This window comes from Panthera onca, chromosome X (genome assembly GCF_046562875.1).
Source record: "Panthera onca isolate mPanOnc1 chromosome X, mPanOnc1 haplotype 2, whole genome shotgun sequence".
Lineage (NCBI taxonomy): Eukaryota > Metazoa > Chordata > Mammalia > Carnivora > Felidae > Panthera > Panthera onca.
In genome coordinates this window covers 118,357,668-118,370,288 of record NC_138357.1, presented here as the reverse complement: position 1 = coordinate 118,370,288, position 12,621 = coordinate 118,357,668, and the positions used below count along the sequence as shown (strand labels likewise).

The following is a 12,621-nucleotide window of genomic DNA, read 5'->3' as shown; positions in this document are numbered from 1 at the left end:
AAGCTTTAAAAATGTAAAAGATCCACCATCTGGCATTGACAAGTTGGCTTGAGTCGCTATTGAGATTAATATAAGATCCAACAGGCCTTTTGATGGCTTAACCATGGACCCAAGAGGCTTCCCAAAAGAGGGTGCCAACACTGAAGCCCTCAGAGAGGGAGCGTAAGAAAACAAAGACTTTCTTCGCCACAAGTGGGGAGAACGGTGTCGTGAAAATGGCAGCTCCAGTGTCCCCACAACAATGTGCGAGGCCTCCAGTCACAGACCCTGCGCTCTGTGACACCAGGGAAGTGCTCCTGGATTGGACTTTGACAGCACAAAGTCCCCTCACGGACTGGGGACCCAAATGACAACTGCCCTGCGAGCTGGCACGGCTGGCAGAGAGAATGCTGCCTGTCACCTTGTGTGTTGTGCATCCACCAGCCGGCAGAGACCAAAAAGAATATTCTTGCTGGTTACAAACCCAAGCTCTCAATACATAGAACGAGAGGAAAGGAAAACCCCATTTGACCGATTTTTCTTCTGCTAACCTAAATTTGGAAAGGTAGGGACAAGGTGAAATTTTTACCTCTCTCGACCTGGCACTAGTGTGAGATCTAGAAGAGCTGACTTTGGTAGGTAAGAATTTTTACCCTTCACTGGTTTCTGCCAGTTTTCCAGGATCCCATCTGTAGGTGCCTAAGTGAGTACGGTGTCCCAGCAGGGCCCATCGTAGGTTGCCAAAACGTAGGAGAGGAAAAGTAATTTTCCCTCTACCTTGCTAGGTTCTTGGCTGAGACCTCCACCCCCTGGAATAAAAGACAGATTAATAGAAAACAGAAGTTGAATAACACGTATACCTCCTGTATACACGGGACATACCCAGGGAAACAGTAAAACTCCCCCAGATGGCCCAAGACAAGATGTTGGGGCATCAGCGAGTCAGGGAAGACGGTCAGGAAAATCACAGTAAACGAGGGTAAGGTCCTTAAGCAGATTTAGATGGGTCCCTTCTAGAGATTTTGTCACCCCCTCTGGTACACAGAGGAAAACACCCTTCCAAGTGTAGATTACCTTTAAAAATGTCAATGTCCCTGACAAAAGATTTTCAAAGCTTTTCTTATGTCTGCTGTTTCTCAAAAAATAGCGAGCCCAAGATAATCCTTCTGCCAGAGAGGCGTATCTTGGGGTGGCAAATTCTGCTCCCCTTCCAAGATGAATACATGCTGTGCTGCTACCTTACGTGTAACTGGGAGAAGAATGAGTGCTTTCATGTCTGTTATGTAGATTTCTGTGTTTAACTCTTTTTCATTTTATAGTTTACTTTTACGATCCTGTTTCCTTTGCATTTCCACAGGTTAAGATGCCATATTGTTGAGAGCAGTAAACCAACCACCCTTACATTAAAAGACAATGCTTTTAACATGTCAGATAAAACCAGTGAAGATCTTTATCTACAAGTAAGTGTTCTTTCTCCCTAAAACAAAGTTGTAAATGCTAACCAACATTAGAAATCCACTTTTTCCCCCACTGACGTAGAGAGAACCTTTGGCATAGACGCGACAGAAATGCTCTTTTCTTTGTGAAGGGCAGCCAAATCGGAAATGGTGAGCGGTGAGTTACTTTTGGAGATGTGTTAACTTTTTAAAAGCTCTGGCCATTCTAATTTGGACGAGGTGTGGCGCTTTGGAGAGTATCCAAGAATTTGATCTCATGGAAGAGGTACCATCTAAATTCGAAAAAGATTGGAGGGACTCTCTTTCTGACTCGCTGGCTTTGGTACCTGCAGAAAGTGACTGCTTTGCTCCTTTTCAACTGGAAAATTAGATCTTTCCAAAACTAGAGTGAGCAGGCGCACGTCTGTTCACCAAACAGATGTGATCCCTCATTGCATTTCCTGCTCCCAGCTGTTCAGAGTAGACGGACCCCATCCTGTAAATGTTTGGATTTCTAATATTCCTAGTTGTCGTTCACATGGTTAATGTACTGTTTTACTGATATGCATCTTTCATCCTTCTTTTTCCCTCTTTAGCTCAATCGTTTACTAGAAAGCAATAGGAAGCTTGAAGACCAAGTTCAGCGGTGTATCTGGTTCCAGCAGCTGCTGCTTTCCTTAACAATGCTCTTGCTTGCTTTTGTCGTGTCTTTCTTCTATTTGTTGTACACTTAAAGAAATGGAGTTCAGTGAGAAACATGGCTCTTTCGCTCATTAGTTGGAAAAGGACCCAGAACTTCATGTTACTAAAAGTTTTGCACATCTGTGCTTCCTGAAAGGAAACGTGCAACACTTAGAGGGGAACAAATACGCGTCTCGAAAATAAACTCTGTTAGAATGAGGAAACACTGGAGAAATTGAGTATAAGAGATCATAGTTATAGTGAATCAAGTCAAGGCATAGCCATTGTGTAAATTAATACTTTAGATATAATTTATTTTTTCTTTTTGATTTGAATACTTCTAAAGTTTGTTTTATTATATGTATACATTAGCTGGACTGAAAAGTAGAAGTAACAAGCTTTGTCACAGCCAAAAAATGTAATCTTTTTTTTATGACAAAATCATTATAGCTGAGCCAACTTATTAGCTTTTCTATACTATGTATATAGAACATGTATATTGAAAAAAAAAAAACCACGTACTTAATACAGATTAATTTCTGTGAACATGACTTTGTAATTTTGAGAATTCCTTCCAGATGCTAGTCAATATTCTTTGGGTATGTGAAACAATTTAATGCCAAACCACCTTTTAGCCTTTGTTTCTTATCTGTCTTCCTTAACAGTCTGCCTTTTATTAATCTCGGACTTTTTTATGAACACTCATATTTAGACAATTTGGGAAACTAAGTTTGCTTGGGTTTTCTTGGTCCTCTCTTCCAGTCTTTTTTATGCAGTTTCCCATCGCTCACTGGGGCAGGACACTGACCCCCATGCTGCATTTCTTATAAGGGTCTAATCCTCCTTTTTCTAAATGACAGGAGTTAAAATTTCTTTGAAACCTTGGTTTTGAGATGCAGAGCAGAATTCATTCACATTTCAGTTTCGCGTGAAAATCGTCCACAAGAAGGAAACTTGACACAACACTGGAGTACCTATAAGCGTGGGGGGAAAAAAAATCAAAACTCAAGTGTCGGTTCTCCATTTAGGAATGAAAACTAGAATTCCTGATCCTCTTGTACAAACCTTCAGACCAGGGCTGTTGCACTTGCTGGATACTCTGCCTTCGTCACAGTAATCCTGAGGGTGGTCCCTAAATCCTAAAATGATACAACTTGCAGGGGCAGAGGCGGATGAAATCAGTTTGTTTTCTCACTCATACAGCCATTTTCAGTTCTCGTCGGTTCACATGTAACTCTATCTGAAAGAAAACATAGTCTGCCTGTTAAATAAATGTTGAGTTTTGATTGAGCCACGTTTGGAGAACTTTTTATTCTGAAGTGTAGGGTTGGCGGCTTTCATCTTGAGAAGCTGAGGATTCCAAAGTCGAGTTGTAGAGAGTGGTGATTTCATAGAGTCCCTTCAAAATTGGCCTAGCAATAAAACCTTAAAAGGACACTGGTCTGATACTTGGTCTTAATTTGGGTTTTTCTGTTGCAGTTTGCCAACTCCAGCCGTGAAAGTGACTTCAGTACACCCTAAGTACTCCCCGTAGTATCTCCCTGTGTGTGTGCACAGCGGTTCCCTTTCCATGTTAGATCCCCAGCCTAATCTCAAAGCATTTGTGTATGTTCTTTGTTCCTCAGCAAATGAATGAGGAAATCATTGGTCAGAATTGGAAGTGTATTGTCCTAACAGTGTCCCTTTAATGTTTCCTACGAAAATGACGTGGACTCACTACAATGTTCTTCCCTGATGTCTGGCCAGTTGAATTTAATAACATATCTTGTTAACGTTTGTGTGTCTACTAAATGTGACTATGCAAGATTACTGAAAATTATAAGATCAAAGGCATCTAAACTTCTTGTCTTAACTAATCACTTATTTACATCAGATTTTATTCTGTCTTCATTTGATTTTATCACATTTTGTGCGACTATTACTTTGAGTACTCTGATAATAATTTTATTTTTTATCTTGTCATTACCTATTCATGACCAAATTACCAAGGATCAACATTAAGATCGAGATTTTCGCTTGAGAATGGAAATCAATAGATTTTCCATGAAAACATTAATATTATTAGCTTGGTCTCAAAGTAGCCTAAAAATGCAACTGCGGTTAAACCTAGCCTCAAATTTCATAATAATACCATAACTTTTTATATCTTTCCACTAATTTTGACTGGATTTAATAGCACTTTATTGTACAATTGCAAAAAAAATATATTCCTAGAATTGTTGCCAGTGTAATTTCTCTAATATTCTGGTGCTTTTCATATATTTTCAGTATTTTTATTACTATATTGGTATTTTCTTTGTATAATTGATCAAAAGAACATGTTTTCTATTTTAATATGTTTTAGAAAAATAATTACATTTATGAAATAAATATCATCAGGAAAAACCTCTGGTCTCTAATTGATAAAGCATCTTAAAATCAATGTTCAGGCTCGCTCTGACCTTTTAAAGATGACATTAATTTCTTTTGTACCTGCTTTGCATTTTTATAAGGACAGTGCTGTAAGCTTCCAAAGAAACAATTGTGTTATCGGGTAAACCTGTCCTTCGTATGTCCTGTTTCTCCTCAACCCAGGCCAGAGCCTGGCTACTCTTCAGTGCAGCTCTCCGTTTCCCCCAGACTCAACACTGGGCTCATTGACATGACTTGGGGCTCCATCATGGAGCCTTCACTAGAGCTGCCGCACATGAGTCAGAATTGCCCTACATCCCCTCAATCCTAGTACACCTTCCTGCCTGACAGAAACCAGCAGGAAGCAGGCTGTAGAGAGACCATCCTACCTGGCTCATTCGTATATGGAAGGCAGTCCCTGTGACGAGGCACCCACGGAGTGAGGGTGTGCTGGGGGAGGGGCCCTGGGATTGTTGGTGTGGTCCCCTCACCACTGGATGATAACTCCCAAATGGCAGCTCCCACGCCATAAGGATGGAATGAATAGGACAGATCTATCTTCTAGATTGAAAAAGAAGTGGAAATACAAAACGCTAAGGAGAAATTCAGAATAGAACTACAAAAACAAAATGGTGACCTACCAAGAAGCACCACGTCTCCAGAGGACTGTGAGGCCATGCCCTCCTTACCTAAAAGATAGAATTCTCCAGGAAACAAGAGCTCCTGTGGGGAAAATTCCAGCTAGGAAAAGACTGGTTACTTTACACCCATCTTCGGCCTCCTCCCTTAAGTTTTCACCAACCACTCAAGGTTTCCTGATGTCAGAACATCGGCCCCCAGAAGCATAGGGCTCCCCTTCTCCCCCTGCCCCAGGGAGACCATGCAAATTGTCTCATTTATTCCATTTGAGGCAAAGGTGGTTAGGAGTGAGGGCTCTGTAGTAAGACTGTCTGGGCTCAGTTTCCCTCTCTGCCACGTGAAGATGTTACTCGGGGATGTTACTTGACCTCTTTCAGCCTGTTTTCCTGATCTCTGAGTCTGATCATCCAGGTACTCTGCCACGGGATGAGTATGAGTGGGAGGAAATAATATGGGTACAGCAGCCCTGGAGAGTCAGGCCTTGGCTTTGCTGATGTTGCCCCCACCACCTTCCATCCCAGCTTCCTAGAACTTTCCACATTTGGGACCATCTTACTGAATATCCCACCTCATTCGAAGCCAATCATCAGTTCTCTGAACTTTCCCCTGCTTTGAATTCCCACCCTTGCCTCCTTGGTACCCTACTCTTAATTCTAGTGCCCAGGTCAAGGGATATACTTTAGAAGGCCAGTGATGTTTGGCTGTCTTGAATCCTATGGAGGAATATCCCTTCCAGTCTGATGAAGACTTGGTCAGATGCTTCTTTCCACCGTTGTTTCCACACCCCTTCAAAGCACCACACACACATGCACACAAAGAGTTGATGTTGCAGTATTACACCCATAAGTTTCCCTTAAATTTGTAATAATTCAACAAAAATACCACATAGGATCTTTCACATCTTTATAATGTTGTCATTAATTACATCTGCAAAATCCCTTCTGCTGTATAAACTAACCTAATTTATGCGAGTGCTATCCCACCTTATTGACTAGCTCTGGCCCCCTCTTGAGGGGAGAGGGTTACACAGGATGTGTTTGGTAGAATCTGCAAGCTCATCCAATCTGGTCCCCCCATTTTGCAGATCAGAAGACAGGGTCAGGAAGCTAAACCAACCTTACCCAGTCTAATTGACTGGTTTGAATTCACAGATGTCCCACATGTGAAAGAAAATAGGTGACAAACACAATGACAATTGTGTTAGGCACCGAATGACAGGCATTGGGACAGTATGTCTCTATCCCAGTTGGCTTTCTTTTTCAGTGCACATGTGTATTCAAACGCTTATAAACCAACTTAAGGGAAAGTATATAACCAGTATCTTCAACATTTGTTCAACCAGGAACACTCAAGATATATTCTTATGACACATTAATGCACAAGGGCAATGGTCCAGTAATTGTGTACTTTTGGAAGCAAAGCTGTAGTGAAAATTCACTTTTTAAACTTTCTCTTTTCTTTCAGAATAATCCATTCATTTCAGTTAGTTTAATTAAATAAGCTTTCTTGGACATAAATATACTCTCTCAAGGTAGCTACATCAAAAAGGTTAAAACTGTAAGAAAGGGGGAAAATCCTTTTCTTACAGAAACTTACATCACAATTCCCAGCATTTGTATTGTCCAATTTGCTTTGGATCAAACTCCAGTACATTGAATTTTATCATTCCAGAAAGTCCTCTGCACATTTTCAGGTCATTCTACAGTGTGTGTGTGTGTGTGTGTAGAAAAATCTAATTTTTGGAAGTCATCTAAAACTGTCTTGCACAGACTTGCTATTGCCTCAGAAATTCAGACTTGAATTCACTCTATATATGTCTTCTTTGCAAGAAACCTCCAAAGTCCTAATAGCATACCTGTCCCCTTTTGCTGGATCTGGGACAATCAAAGAAGTGAATCGTTTATTGTTTCCACTCTAATACATCCTCTATCTTTTCTATACCAAGCCCTCACTCTAATACTAGCCTACAGATTCATTCAGTACAATTACTATTTGCCATTAAATTTGCCCAGAATTGCCTACTAATAAGGCAAATGTGCTTGAGCAACTTTGAGCCAAACACCAAATCACTGTTCTCTGTCATAAACTAAATGTCAAAAATGTGTTTTGGGTACTTTGCCAATATCCTAACTCTATGACTCAAGCTATTTCCTTCTAAGGGACTGGAGAGGGATGCGGTTATTATTAGGAGCAATAACAATAGTATTAAAAATAGTCTAACAAAATTTAACTGTTTTTTAATGTGACTGAAGTAAAAAGTTGCTAAAAAGGGAAGGTAAAAGGAAACTGATATAAAAAGCAAAGCTTCCTTTCAAATTCAGAATTCACTACTCTGGGATCACTTGAACCCCTTAAGATCTTTGTCATTAAAGGTGGAGGTTCGGGGCGCCTGGGTGCTCAGTTAAGCATCCGACTTCAGCTCGGGTCACGATCTCGCAATTTGTGAGTTCGAGCCCCGTGTCGGGCTCTGTGCTGACAGCTCAGAGCCTGGAGCCTGTTTCGGATTCTGTGTCTCCCTCTCTCTTTGCCCCTCCCCTGCCCATACTTTCTCTCTCTCTGTCTCAAAAATAAATAAAAACATTACAAAAATATTTAAAGGTGGAGGTTCATCTTATAGAGGAGTTCTATCCAAAGTCAGTGCTTAGAGTAAAATTGACTATACTCAGAATTTCCCCTGAAAATTGATTAGAAAGTTGCCACGATAGAGATGGACATAGTAACTCCTACCTTGGTGAGTCCAGACCTTCATTTTAATACCAGATAATGTATTTAAGACAGTAAATATATGTATCGTGTCTTCAAAACTAGAATCACCATCAACAAGATTCTCTTAAGAGGCACAAGAGAATTGAGAAAGAATGAGAAAAAAAAGCATTCTCATCTCCCATTCTACATACATTAAGTCAAATAGACCCTCTCGATTCTAAAACTTGAGGACGCAATATACATGAGGTGGTTCATATAGTTGAGGCCAAAATCCAAACTCAAATCTGTTCAGGAAGGGTCCTCACCACATCTCCGCTTCCATCTCGTTCCTGTTATCTCACTCCATTTTAATGTCTATTCCCATCACTCCAGAAAAACAGTACTTGGCTCAAACTCCAATGATGACCTCCTGTCACTTCATCCAATGGACCTGCTTCAGTTTGACTCTGAAGTGAATTCTTACAGCAGCATTTGGCTACACCAACTGTCAGGTTTTTCTTCTCCCACTGACACTCTAATGTCCTTTACTGACTTACCTTCCTCCACAAAGTCTATAAGATGTTAATATTAGAACGGGGCTCCCTTGGGGCACCTGGGTGGCTCAGTCGGTTAAGCCTCTGACTCTTGCTTTCGGCTCAGGTCATGAGCTCATGGTTTGTGAGTTCAAGCCCCACACTGGGCTTTACACTGACAGTGCAGAGCCTGCTTGGAATTCTCTCTCTCTCCCTCTCCCTCTGCCCCTCCCCTGCTTGATCTCTCTCTCTCTCTCTCTCTCAAGAAATAAAATTTTTTTAAATAAAGAACTGGGCTCCCTTTTCTTTCTCCCCATAAGTGGTCTCCTCAATACCCAGAGCTGTAATTAGTATTGGTAAGCCGTTAACCCTTGGACATTCTAGCTAGACCTCCTGTTCGAAGTCTAGAACAGGATATGTATCTACCATCAACTTGGCAGTTCCAAATGTCCATCACAAAATGTCAAAAACAACTCATGATCTTCCCCCAAGACCTGCTCCTCAGTCTGGATCTCAATGAATGGCACTACCCTCCATTCAGTTTTACCAGCTAAAAACCTGACCTTCACCCTTGAACCCACAGGGGCCATCCACTCTCCACTTCTCTCCCTCTCCACTGCAACATCCATCCTATCATACAACTCTCCAGATGAAAATCCTTAAGTGGTTTCTATGGCTCTTAGCTCATAATTACATTTCCTAACTTGGCTTACCAAATCCTGGAAGATCTGGCTCTTGGCCTGCCTTCTCAGCCTCACTTTCCCCACTCTTTTTCCCTCTTTATGGTCTGATCCTGTATGAACCAGACTAATGCCATTTTGGACAAATCCACCATGATGACCACCCTGACCTGAAGCCTTCTAGAGCACAACCCCAGTTCCACATTCTTTCCTTTACTTAACCACATCCTTAAGTACACCCTCGGGATAATGTCCTCGCTCTGTCTTGGAGCTATGACTATGACACATACATATTCTCAAACATTCTCCTCCTGTGTGGTCTCCTAGCACCTACTTCCCAGCCTCTAGTGTTACAAAAGGAGGTCTTATGGGAGGTGATGTTGTGGGATCTACTAGTCTTGCTGCCACCCAAGACATGCTTCTATCTGTAAATCCTCTTAGTAAACCATTTCTGTCAAGCTGGACTTATCAGCCTTTTTCTTCAGTGTTATGGCTCTTTCAGCCTTTGGAGGTGTTTGGTATATACCTCCCTTTCGTGGAATGGGTCCCATCTCTGCCTGGAATTCTCTATCCCAACCTCCCCCTCCTTCCCCTGCTTACCTCCTCACTGTGACTCTCACTCAGTTCATCGTTTGCTGAGAAAAAGTATCTCTTTGCCCAGTCTTGTCACTTTTATTCAATATAGCATTGGAAGTCCTAGCCAGAAGAAGAAAGAAATAAAAGCAAAAAAAAAAAAAAAGTAAAAGGTATCCAAATTGGAAACGAAGAAGTACAACCATTGCTATTTGTAGACATGACATTATGTCTATATATCATATGACATGATATTATATATAGAAAACCCGAGAGACTTCACCAAAAAACTGTTAGAACTAGTCAACAAATTCAGTAAAGTTGCAGGATGCAAAATCAACGTACAAAATCTGTTGCATTTTTATACACTAATAGTGAACTATCAGAAAGAGAAATGAGAACAATTACATTGACAAGCGCATCAAAAAAATACCTAGGAATAAACATAACCAAGGAAGAGAAAAACCTGCACACTGATAAGACATTAATGAAAAAAATTGAAGACACAAATAAGTGGAAAGTATGCTGTGCTCATCATTTGGAAGAATTAATTTTGCTGAGATGCTGCTACTACCCAAAGCAATCTACAGAATCAGTGCGATCCCTATCAAAATTCCAATGGAATTTTTCATAGAACAAACAATCCTAAAATTTGTATGGAACAACAAAACACCCCTAATAGCCAAACCAGTCTTGAGAAAGAAGAACAGAGCTGGAGGCACCATGCTTCCTGATTTCAAACTATATTAACAAAGCTAATCAAGTCAGTATGGTATTGGTATAAAAACAGACACATAGATCAATTAAACAGAACAGATAGCCCAGAAATAAATACACACATATATCAATTAATTTACAACAAAACAGCCAAGATTTAAAAAATGGGAAAGAACAGTCTCTTCAATTAATGGTGCTGGGAATGCTAGACAGCCACATGCAGAAGAACGAAACTAAATAACTCTCTTAGGCCATATACACAAATTAACTAAAAATGGATTAATGACTTGAATACAAGACTTGAAACCATAAAACTCCTACAAGAAAACATAGGCAGTAAGCTCCTTGACATTGGTCTTGGCAATGATTTTTCTTTTGGATTTGACACCAAAGGTAAAAATAAGCACATGGGACTACCTCAAACTAAAAAGCTTCTGCACAGCAAAGGAGCCCATCAACAAAAGAAAAGGCAACCTACAGAAAGGAAGAAACATTTGCAAATCACTTATCTGATAAGGGGCTAGTATCTGAAATATGTGAAGAACTCATACAACTCAAGAGCAAAGAAAAAAAACCCATGAGATTAAAAAATGGACAGAAGATCTGCATAGACATTTTTTCAAAGAAGATATACAGATATCCAACAGGTACCTAAAAAGATGTTCAACAGCACTGATCATCAGGTAAATGCAAATCAAAACCACAAGGAGATATCACCTCACACCTGTCAGAATGGCGATTATCAAAAAGACAAGAAGACATAAGAAGTGTTGGTGAGGACATGGAAATAAGGCAACCCTTGTCCACTGCTGGTAGAAATGTAAATTAGTGCAGTCACTATGGAAGACAGTATGGAGGTTCCTCAAAAAAATTAAAAATAGAATTACCAACTGGTCCAGCAATTCCACCTCTGTGTATTTATCTGAAGAAAACAAAACACTAATTTGGGAAGATACATGCACCCCTTTGTTCACTGCAGCATTATTTACAATAGGCAAGACATGGAAACCTAAATGTCCATCAACAGATGAATGGATCAAGAAGATATGGTGTGTATAGAATGGAGTATTATTCAGCTGTAACAAAAAGAAAGAAATCTTGCCATTTATGACAACATGGAGGGACCTTAAGACCATTACGCTAAACGAAATAAATCAGAGAAAGACAAATACCGTGTGATCTCACTTATGTGTGGAATCTAAAAACAGAAGAATCAAAAACAACAAAAGAAAAAGTGATCTCATAGATACAGAGCACAAATTGGTGGTTGCCAGGGTTGGAGGGTAAGGGGGTAGGCAGAATGAATAAAGGGGTTTAGAAGGTACAAATTTCCAGTTATAAAATAAATGACATGGGGAAATAATATACAGCATAGTGACTACAGTTAATAACACTGTACTGCATATTGGAAAGTTGCTAAGAGAGGAAATTTAAAAGTTCTTATCATAAGAAAAAAATCGTAACTATGTGATAATAAACATTTACTAGACTTACTGTAGTGATCGTTTTGCTATATACACAAATATCAAATCACTATGTTGTACACCTAAAACTTACATAACGTTTTATGTCAGTTGCACCTCCATAAGAAGGAAAAGGGATCTCTCATTCCAAGGATGTGATCAGGTTCCATTAGAAATTCCCAGGACACCACCACATTTTCTTCATGGCACTTATTACAGCTTATATTTAGATACTCGTGTGATGCTTATTAATCCATTTCTCCCCATTACACTATAAACTTCACAAGGGAAGCTATGGTAGTCACCATTGATTCTCCAGCACGTAACTGCCACATGGGTGCAGCCTACCTGGTGAAGGAATGAATTACTTCCTGGGATTTAAAAAATAGACTATTCTGAAGTTCTAGGGTAGCCTTTCCCTCCCTCGTTTCTAGATACCCCTCCTGGCCCCCCGCCATGTACATCAATGAATTAACAGTGACCAAACACAGCTTTAGGGTAAAGCATGTAACCCCATACTATAGGGAAAATGTGAAGTAAAATAGACAGTGACCGTTTTCAAAGAACCTAGATTAGCTGGTCTACAGCTCTGGCAGAAATTCTAAGTCAGTAGGCCATTTTCTCTTCAAGCCTCGCAAAGACATTCCTTCTGTCATCAGTCATGGACAGAAGAGCCGGATAGTGTTTGGGCTCACCCAAATGTTGAATAAGCACGGAGCTTGCCTCAGCTTTTCTTACCCTATTCACCTCACAGCTCCATCAATACTGCGCCACAACAGTTCTAAAGTACTGTCTCCTATGCCTGCAAGCCTGCATTTCCCCAAGGAGATACCCTAGAACACTA

At 40.3% G+C, this 12,621-nt stretch overlaps 1 protein-coding gene across 2 annotated transcripts in view; it reads left to right on the top strand.

Moving 5' to 3' along the window:
* The window catches only part of MOSPD2 (motile sperm domain containing 2), a 59,459-nt gene extending 49,690 nt beyond the window's left edge, over window positions 1–9,769 (top strand). The window contains exons 14-15 of one of the 2 annotated variants that reach the window (XM_081792642.1): window positions 1,337–1,439; window positions 3,576–9,769. In XM_081792642.1, the coding sequence (XP_081648768.1) occupies window positions 1,337–1,439; window positions 3,576–3,617 (145 nt within the window). In that variant the 3' untranslated portion in view covers window positions 3,618–9,769. Of the gene's footprint in view, window positions 1–1,336; window positions 1,440–2,011; window positions 3,387–3,575 lie in introns of those variants that run through there. The other variant, XM_081792641.1, reaches the window with a different exon arrangement.
* Window positions 9,770–12,621: the final 2,852 nt, after the last annotated feature.